This window comes from Sinocyclocheilus anshuiensis, unplaced genomic scaffold (genome assembly GCF_001515605.1).
Source record: "Sinocyclocheilus anshuiensis isolate Anshui unplaced genomic scaffold, SAMN03320099.WGS_v1.1 scaffold248, whole genome shotgun sequence".
NCBI classification, from domain to species: domain Eukaryota; kingdom Metazoa; phylum Chordata; class Actinopteri; order Cypriniformes; family Cyprinidae; genus Sinocyclocheilus; species Sinocyclocheilus anshuiensis.
The window spans coordinates 1625252-1635169 of NW_015555734.1; the positions used below are offsets into that span (position 1 = coordinate 1625252).

The 9918-nt window shown below is 37.5% G+C and overlaps 2 protein-coding genes across 4 annotated transcripts in view; both read left to right on the forward strand.

The window, feature by feature from the left end:
* The window catches only part of LOC107672973 (lysophospholipid acyltransferase 5-like), an 18374-nt gene extending 13563 nt beyond the window's left edge, over positions 1 to 4811 (forward strand). Inside the window, exons 9-13 of one of the 2 annotated variants that reach the window (XM_016466369.1) lie at positions 1 to 165; positions 297 to 444; positions 2927 to 3082; positions 3224 to 3351; positions 4174 to 4811. The exon at positions 1 to 165 is cut by the window's left edge and continues 1 nt beyond it. In XM_016466369.1, coding sequence (XP_016321855.1) covers positions 1 to 165; positions 297 to 444; positions 2927 to 3082; positions 3224 to 3343 — 589 coding nt within the window. In that variant the 3' untranslated portion in view covers positions 3344 to 3351; positions 4174 to 4811. The remainder of the gene's footprint in view (positions 166 to 296; positions 445 to 2926; positions 3083 to 3223; positions 3352 to 4173) is intronic. The other variant, XM_016466368.1, reaches the window with a different exon arrangement.
* A 1217-nt stretch (positions 4812 to 6028) lies between these two features.
* Positions 6029 to 9918, forward strand: part of LOC107672964 (calsyntenin-3-like) — a 19723-nt gene continuing 15833 nt past the window's right edge. Inside the window, exons 1-3 of one of the 2 annotated variants that reach the window (XM_016466349.1) lie at positions 6029 to 6329; positions 7119 to 7185; positions 9317 to 9439. In XM_016466349.1, the coding sequence (XP_016321835.1) occupies positions 7119 to 7185; positions 9317 to 9439 (190 nt within the window). In that variant the 5' untranslated portion in view covers positions 6029 to 6329. The remainder of the gene's footprint in view (positions 6330 to 7118; positions 7186 to 9316; positions 9440 to 9918) is intronic. The other variant, XM_016466350.1, reaches the window with a different exon arrangement.

Here is a 9918-nt window from a genome sequence, read left to right on the forward strand (position 1 = left end):
AGGTGTGTGTGTACTCTCTGGGCTGGGCTACAATGGGAAGAACGAAAAAGGGGAGCACCAATGGGATGCCTGCGCAAATGTGAGGGTGTGGCTATTTGAGACCACACCCCTCTTCACAGGCACCATCAATTCCTTCAACATCAACACAAATGCTTGGGTGGCCAGGTATGCACATGCTTTTATAAATGTGACATTTATTGCAATCAAGAGTCTTTCAAAATTGTATTTTTTTAATGTTTGTGTCAATTAATTTTCTCTCAGTTTCTCTTTTCTTTCCACCCCCTTCTTCGGTACAGGCACGTGTTTAAGAGGTTGAAGTTTTTGGGTAACAAGTTGTTATCTCAAATGTTCACATTGTTATTCCTGGCGATCTGGCACGGCTTGCACTCAGGGTACCTCATCTGCTTCTCCTTGGAGTTCATCATTGTCAATGTGGAGAAGCAGGTAACCATGGCAACATTGCTTTACCAGACATGAGGCTTGAAGTTGTTTAGACTCGAGATGACTAAAGTCTTTGAGTCACTTACTTTCATGCCAACTGAAGGCAGATCTGAAAGTTTACAGCTTTGAAGATACAGTGTTTCTGAGTTTAGTAACTCACTGAGAATGATTTGAAATAATAGACTTGCTCTTATGTAAGTGATGGAGCGAAACAAACTGCATTCTAGGATCCTTATAGATCAATAGTAAGGTTATCAAATATTAAAAGAATCTTGAACAGCTTCCACAGAGTATATATACACATACACAAACACACAATACTGTTCATAAGTGGGTTGGAAAGATTTTTAAAATCTCTTAAGAAGTCTCTTATGCTCACCACGGCTCCATTTATTTTGTCAAAGATACAGTAAAAACAATAATGTTGTGAAATATTATTACAATCTAAAATAACTTTTCTATTTTAATATGTGAAATATAATTAATTTCTTTGAAAAATAAGTTATCCAGCTTTGAAGCTGAATTTTCAGCACCATTACTCCAGTCTTCAGTGTCACACGATCCTTCAGAAATCCTTCTAATATGCTGATTTTCTGCTTAAGAAACATTTCTTACAATTTTGAAAACAGCTGTGCTGCTTAATATTACCGTGGAAACCATTATACATTTTTATTCAGGATTCTTTGAATAGAAACATATATTTGAAATGGAAATATTTTATAGAGTTATATACACGTCTTTACTGTCACTTTGCTGATAAATGTAATGCATTCTTTCTGAATAAAAGTGTTAACTTCTTAAAAAAAAAAAAATCAAACCAAACTTTTGAACAGCAGTGTGTATATAAAAAGGTGCAGTCATTGGCATGACCGATTGAGATACTAAACTGCATTTTCATATTTGGAAACAGATGGTGAGATTCAGCTGGCAATGACAGTATGGTACTTAAGAATGGCAGTTGCAGTTGTTGCAAGAAAAAATGACATTTAAATTAAAATCTTAATTTTGAACAGTCTGCTGTTTTATAATTTAACAAAATACTATGATTTTTTATTTTTTTTTATATATGTCCAAATACTTTTTGGGGCCACTGTAGCTTTCACTGTAAATCTTTTGTAAGATTTTTGTAAGGAATCGCTGAATGCAGATTTCTCTCTCATATGTTTATATCAGAAATCCTTCTAATATGCTGATTTTCTGCTTAAGAAACATTTCTTACAATTTTGAAAACAGCTGTGCTGCTTAATATTACCGTGGAAACCATTATACATTTTTATTCAGGATTCTTTGAATAGAAACATATATTTGAAATGGAAATATTTTATAGAGTTATATACACGTCTTTACTGTCACTTTGCTGATAAATGTAATGCATTTTTCTGAATAAAAGTGTTAACTTCTTAAAAAAAAAAAAATCAAACCAAACTTTTGAACAGCAGTGTGTATATAAAAAGGTGCAGTCATTGGCATGACCGATTGAGATACTAAACTGCATTTTCATATTTGGAAACAGATGGTGAGATTCAGCTGGCAATGACAGTATGGTACTTAAGAATGGCAGTTGCAGTTGTTGCAAGTAGTTGCTTGTAAAATACAATCTTACAGGTTGCAGACAGCTGTGAGTATGCAAGGAAGCATCTCACCCTTGTAGTCCTATTTTGAAAATGACAAATAGTGCTCACGTCAGAAAATGTGAGACATCAGTAGACATTATATGAAAGTCAATGGAATGTTTACAAATGACGGTTCCTGTCTGAGCCAAAACACATTGTTTTGATGAATGCTGATGGTACAGCTTGTTCATTAACCTTCTCAGGAGAAAAAGAAAACAAGTAGAAATGTAATATTGTTCAGGGAACTCTGGCTCTAGGCGAGATTGAAACATTGTGCATGTTTACGTGCGGTATGTGTCCACCGGTGCGGAGTGAGTGGAGCGAAGTGTTTTCACTTGATTTTTTATGGGAACTGCGTGACAGGCTCATACAGGGAATTTGACAAAGGAGCAAAGCAAGCAACATTTTTAACAGCATTTATTAATCTAGGTTAATGTTAATGGACCCTTTTCACAGACTGTGATGATAAGTTACATTTTACTTCTGTTATAAATGTACTATACAATCTATAATAAATAAATAATATACAATCTCTCAATATTTATTTATTTATTACATTTTTTTTTTAAGTCATAGAAATGCTACCGTGGATTTTTGCTATTGAGGCAAATGAGAACACAAAAAAATGTTTGTTTCAGTTTTGTTCACCACTACAGAAGTTTACCCAACAATGACGACTTTCGTTTCTGAGAACCCTGGAAATGTGAACCATTGTTAAATCATATTTATTCTTAATGCATAAGGTAATGTTAATTTATACAACTTGAATAGCATATTGAGCATTTCCTCTGCACCAGTGGACACGTGCCATTAGACAAAGGCTTTAGAAAGTAGATAAAAGTAATACAACTCTTTTGTAAATATTTTCGCAGGCTCAGTCACTGGTGCGGGACAGTCCTTTGCTGGCATCTATCGCTCAGAGTCATCTGTATCCATTTGTATATGTAGTACAGCAGTTAATTCACTGGCTATTTATGGGATACCCTCTGGTGCCATTCTGCCTCTTCACTTACGACAAGTGGCTCAAGGTGTGTACTTACTCCTCAGGGGTCCGTTAGTCATGAATCTGATGCTGGATGTGGGATGTCCATGATCCTTACCTCCTGTATCCATCCATATTGTAAAGTGTTGCAAGTGTCATTTACATTTTGAACGTTTTTGTTTTCCAGGTTTACTCCTCGATATATTTCTGTGGACACATATTTTTCTTCTTTGCCTTTCTTGTCCTGCCATACCTCCGCAAGGTGTTCGTGCCTCGAAAAAGAGGCAGTGAGAAAAAGGAGGATTAATTAAAATGGTAAATTTAGCAGCTGTCTTTTCTAAACTCTACTGTTTGTGCCACCTGTCTGTGAATGTGTCATACCTATTCTTTCCTGTGTTCTCGGCAGCAGTGGAATCTAAAGCTGCCTTCAGGTCATATTCAGCACTCTTATAAGCACCTTCACAACGTCTTTCAAACCTTGCAAGTATTATTGAATTTTGATCTTACCTGAAACATGATGTTTTGAGCAGAACCTAATGATAAATACAGTTAAGTTTGTAATTATGTTGTGTAGTTTGGTTAAAGTTAAGATAAAGGTAAATATCTAAAAGTGCGAGAAAATTGTGTACATGATGAACATCTTTCTTTAATTCCACTAGCACTAAAAAAAACTCCTGGTAGTGGCAAAGAGAGATGCAGTTACCGTGTTTTTTTTTTTTCATTCTGATGCAAATCACTTGAACCCACATCTTGATTACAGCTTTTGAACATGTATTTTCCCAGGAGGACTTATAAGCAGCATAATCATATTTTATTAGATCATGGCTGATGATTCAGTTAGGATCATTGTGTCCATAAGCCATTTAATTCCAGCAGGAAAATGTATCATCCCTCTGTCGCACAAAGCTTTTCACTGTCTCTGCCGCAGTGTTTCATTCATCCAGGTCTTTGTAGAATGTCTATTTATTTGTTTGCACCACATTTACTTTTAATTTGAGACTTTTTCCTGTCATCCAAGTGTTTTTTGAATAATCGACGAAGCAGATTCTTTAGCAATCTCTTACTGAAAGTGCTTTAGATGTGACTGTGTGAAGATGTAAAATTATCAGCCTTTTTTTCCCTCTTTTTCTTACACAGGTTTGTTTGCAGCTGTCTAGGTTTGACTGAAGTGAACTGTGACTTTTAAAGAGCACCTGAAGAGGACACATTTTAAGGCCTTTAGTAATATATTACTATTTACATCAAGCACTGATGTATGTGTACAAATGTTAGTCCGATGGAAAGTTTTTCTCATTCTTTGGGAGTTGTGGTGGACTATAATGAAAAAGGTTGAAAGCTGGAGAAATACAAGCTTTTCTAAGGTTCATTATTTGTTAAATAAGATTTACTGATGTTTGGTGACTCAAATAGTTATACTGTATCTGCTCATACCATTGCACTCATTACTCAGTAATGATCTCATTTCCTGTTTCCTGTCTCGTCAGAGAACTGGCTTTTGGCTGATGGAAACAAATGAGATGTGTTTTATTTTCCTTTGCTAGGAATATTTCAACCTCACTTACCCTTAAAAAGACAATGAAATGTGAAACAAACAAAAGAGTGAATGGTGACACAGCATCGCCTGTCATTGTAAATGAATGTTTTTCATTTTTATAAAGGTTTTTTTTTTCTTCTTCTTCTTCTTTCTTGTGATCAGACAACTTCTGATGGGGATTCTTCTTTTTTAGGAATGGGTTTTATGGTAACTAAATTTTTTATAGCATTTTCGACACTTTCCATCTATCTATCTATCCATCTGACCTTTTCCTGTTCACTCCATTTTCTCCAGCAAATCTTTTTGTCCAGTGTGTGAGCACAAGCAAAACAGAAACCACAGTAACATTAACACTACTAACCAGAATCATGAATATGATGGTAAATTTGTGTCAGTATTATTAAGAGCAGAGTATTTCAATTTTAACAAGTAATTTAGTGAGCAATCAACTAATCTGTGCACTCTAATGGCACTATTAAAAACTGCTGTGTAAAATCCTTAAAGTGTATTTCTCATCGCACATCAGGATCAACGTTTTTTCTTTGCGATCTGCTCTCAGTAATTCTTACGCATATTTGCCTTCATATCTGTTTTGTATGACATGACATATTGAAGATCCTTGGCACAAATATACATCACTCTTCAGTGAGGGCTAAAACCTGCACCCAGATTCAATCCAAGGGAGCAGAGGCTCACTGTAGCATCAGAGTTGTTTTATAATATTTATACATGTGGTTGCAAATATTATTGATGTAAAAATTGTTTTTGGGAAACAACTACTTCTGCCTTACTGCTACCAAATGTACAAAAAAAAAGTGAGTGTGAGAGAGAAAATTACTTTTAAATAAAGCCGTTTTTGTAATATTCATTAAAAATGCTGGATTTGAACAAAGTCTGCTCAAGTGTGTTCTGGTGTTTTTGACTTGTGGTGTCAGGGTTTTATATCTGTCTGCTGTGGGAGCCGATATGACGTCATCTTGCAGTCTGGGCCCTAGAGCTGAAGCACAGATTGTGTTAGTGAGGAGTTCAAGCGCATTCACAAATGACATTCATTATAATCTCCAAGTGGGAAATAAATGTGTGGGTTTGACGACGAGTAGGAGTATACACCAGCTTCCAGATGCTTCCCTCCAAGCCAGATGTATCACACAGACAGCCATCTCGCCGATTTAGGGATCGCTAATCCGAAAGAACAAATACTATGAGCACTGCTTAGCTCATTCATATTAAGCAGGTTATGTTAATATGGTAGCTCCTTGTAGCAACGATTTGGTTGTTGCATATTATGCATTCTTTATGCTATTACGCTACTGCCCTCCAATAGACACTGCCTGGCTAATGAATATTAATTAGGTACGGCCGAACCTTCCAATGGCGGAGGGTTGGTTAATGAATATTAACAAGCAAGCCTTCGCCGCAGTAGGATTTGTATATTTGCGTTTCACCGGGGATGAGTCCTGAGAGCGAGAGAGACGCAGTGTGGGCGGGTTAAGAAACTGCGAGAGGGAGGAGATACCACCCCGTCTCGTTTTTCTCTCTCACGGCATCCACCGAGAACGGGGACATTGGTTTCTTCGTATCTAATCTTCAAATTCCAGTTTCGCTCCTTTTCCCAGTTCGAATCATTTCGGGAGGCACCGGAGGCCCCAGCGCTCCACCCGTTGCGTTCGGTGTGTCGGCGGGCATCAGGCTGTCATAGGTGTGAGTGTGTGACGGATGCTTAGAGGAGACTGAGCGGGGTACCATCTCACACCTCACGGTAACGTACATTTGATCCCAACATAATATTTCTAATTAAATTCTTGCGCTTAACACAGGTGGTATGCTATCTAAACTGCTTGTAAATGTTATGATATGGTGATTTTGGAATCTATTTAACGTTACAGGCTTAAAAATCGATTCATGTTTGTCGCGTATTTAACACCGGTCATTTTAATAACGCGTTGTAAACACCAGTAGGTTATATCACGCTGTCCGTCATCCAAGTTGGAAGATTTTAATCTTCATATAAAAATACTAATGTAAGTAAATGACATATAGCCTTTATAAATCTTTCCAGATCAGATGTTATTCGAGGCCAAGCGTCATGAATCACGTTTGATATTCTGTGTGTTAACAAACCTGCCTGTGATATCCGAGAGGATACACCTGCATGCGCGTGCGAGCGAGGATGCGCGGACTGCACAATTTCACGCGGACTCAGTTCGCTGAATACGAAGGTTTTGTTGAGTGTTGAAGTAAGGTTTTATTGAGTGAGTAAATACGGGATATATAATAGCCGACATACTGTATCTTAAATGTGAGCCAGACGTCCTCGGCCATACTAGGCCACGAAAATGATGTCAAGGGTATTATATATAATATTCACATTTACCTATAGAGCGGAGTATTTGTCTTAATGTTTACGTTTAAGGAAATGCAGGCAAGGAAATATGTCTGTCTCTGTCTCTGCGCTTATCTGTTTCTCCTCTGTCCTCTATCTTAAACTGCTTCATATCAGGTTAATGCATGTTATTTCCCTCTGCCCTTCCCCTCCTTCCTCCCTCAGATGGCCAGAATGAGTTTTCTCTCCTTTCTCCTCTTTTGCTTGACTTCGGTTACCCATGGCAACAAAGGTCAGTCTCCTCCATCCTTTTGAATGTTGATATTGAGCATTGTGTTGATGATTAAGTGTGAATGAGTGTATTAACATCTCTGTTCGCAGCTCTGGCACATTCAGTTAATTTAAACCAGAAGCTCAATTCATTGTGCTGTTTGTTATGGGTGTTAATTATGAAATCAGTAATTAAATATATGCCTCCTGTATGAATGACAACAGCAGATTTTGTAGAGATCACAAAAGGTAGGCCACATCTCAAGGTGACATGGGAAGAGACAACATGATGAAGATATGTGAAAGGATTGAATCACACGCAGGAAGATAAGAACGAATAGATGAAAGCTAATGACAGACTAACTGGGTGGAGAGCAAAATTTGGCGAAGGACAGAAAGGATGCTGATATATATGCTGTAGGATATCTGTGAGAAAGAAAGGGGGAGTGAGAGGTCGACTCTTGTCCTTGAAGAAAAGGGTGAAAGCTTATCTATTCTCGTCTCTGCTATTTTTAGACACGTGGGAAACCGGAGATGCGATATTTCTTAATTTACGGATAACGTTTCTCCGTATGTGATCACAGACATGCATTGCTCTTTCTGTCTATCCTCTGTCACAGCTGTTGACAGAGTCGTTCAAAATGCTCTGGTAAGTGTGTGAAAGTGGCACGTGTGATAAATGGAGTGAGATGCACAGCGTTGTCTCTCACTCCGTAATCCTAGGAGTAATCCAGTGGTCTGGTGCTCAGATTAATGTTATATGGCTGAGTAAGGGATGAGAGGGAGGAACGCGGGCGTGGGTGGGTGGGAGAGAGAGGGATAGGTAGATAAATGGCAAAAAAAGACAAACTGACTTGAAATATGAGAAGAAGGTGGTCAGCATGTAGCCACACATTAAATAGATTGGTGCATTGAGTTAGTGGTCAGCACACTCTCTAGTATAATATCATATGACCAGAGTTTTAAGTAATTTTTATGAAGCAGGGCTCAGTAATAAAGTTGTTACGATTTTTACTTGCCTTTCCAACAGTTCTACTGGCACCACAGCAAAAGAATGATTGATTTTTATTTTTTAGCAATACATATTTGCTAGAAATATTTATATATTTTTTAAATATAAATTGTTCATTAAATTGATGTTTTTAACACTCATACTGATATTTAACATATAAATATAAAGTTCCATTCAAATGTATGAGGTCGGTAAGATTTTTAATGTGTAGGCTACGTGCTGAATAAAAGCTTCTTTTTTTTTACTGACCCCAAACTTTTGAACAAATTTTCTTGAAATGAAACAGCTTTAATGTACCGTAACTCCATAAATAAAACACACTGGAAAACACATGGCATACAAATCACAATATGATTGGTTTGCAGTTTCCAACACATACTTATGTTCTTAAGACTATCAGGAATAATTTTTTACAAATTTGACAAAGCCTCCTCTATGTTAGCCAGCTAGATAACATTATCTTAGTGACAAAGCAGCAGAATTTGCTGCAAAAATACATCACAGAAAACCAAATGTTTAAGTTGCAAGCATATAAATTGAATGTAAGTTAATGAATGTAACATTTTCAGTGGCAGTGCAGCACCAGCCAGAAAGACACTGGGCCAGTGGGCCAGCCTTATTGTTGAAGATTTATCATTTTTTTAGGGTGTTTAATGTAGGTTTGCATGGTTTGGTCTTTCTCCAAGCATTTTAAGAGAAGCTGTCTGTCTGTATTTGAGCGATAGGTGCAATATACCTCTCGGTGTGCGATCAGGCCAAACATCTCTACACCTAATTACTCTGCAAAGCAGTGAGGTGTGGCGTGCTGTGTGTGTGTTTATGTTTTGTGTGTCCATCACCCAGTTTTGGTCGATCCCCATATGGGTATGTTTGTAACTTAATGTGCAAGTGTTATGCATACGTACAGCTGGCCGAACCATTGCACCATCTGCCACTAACGTATTTTAGCATGATTTTTTTATCTGTTGCAAATTCCTTTGGCTTGGACTGCTTGTGTTCGTCTCTGAACCTCTGCTCACTCACCTTCATAACGGCGTGTTATAAATAGCCTTGTCAAAAAAAAAAGCTGTTTGTTCTGAATCACAGATTGTTCTTGTAGCTCTCACGCCTGTCCCTTGCTTTTGTGATTGTTCTTTCTCAGCCAATAAACACAAGCCATGGATCGAAACAGAGTACCAAGGGATCGTCATGGAAAACGACAACACTGTCCTCCTCAACCCACCTCTGTTCGCCCTGGATAAAGACGCACCGCTGCACTATGCGGGTAAAGATGCTGATAATGTCGCACCTTTACGTGTTGAGGTGCAGTCATATTAACCATTTCAATATCAGTCATTTCAATAGGAATACACTCAATTAGGAATTTCGTGTGAGGACTAAAGATTTCGCCAGATTTGTCATCAGGTTCAGGTGGTCATGCTAATTTGCTGCGTTGACCAACAGAAAGCTGCTTGGTTTGTTAAATAACAGTAAAATCCATTGAACGCATTGTACTCCTATCCCTCATACTCATAAAAAATTTAATTGGTTCTACCCTGATTAAGGTCTGTAGACAAATGATCTTATTTGTCTGCAAAATTTCTCTGAAATTGAGTTAATGTGACCACATATTTATAGTCATGCTATGGTGAATAAGCAAATTTAGGTGCGATTATAAAATGTAGGTATATTGTCTATTGTCAATAGTGTAGTTATGTACACTCTAAAAATGCTGGGTTAAATATAACCCAGCATTTTTTAGAG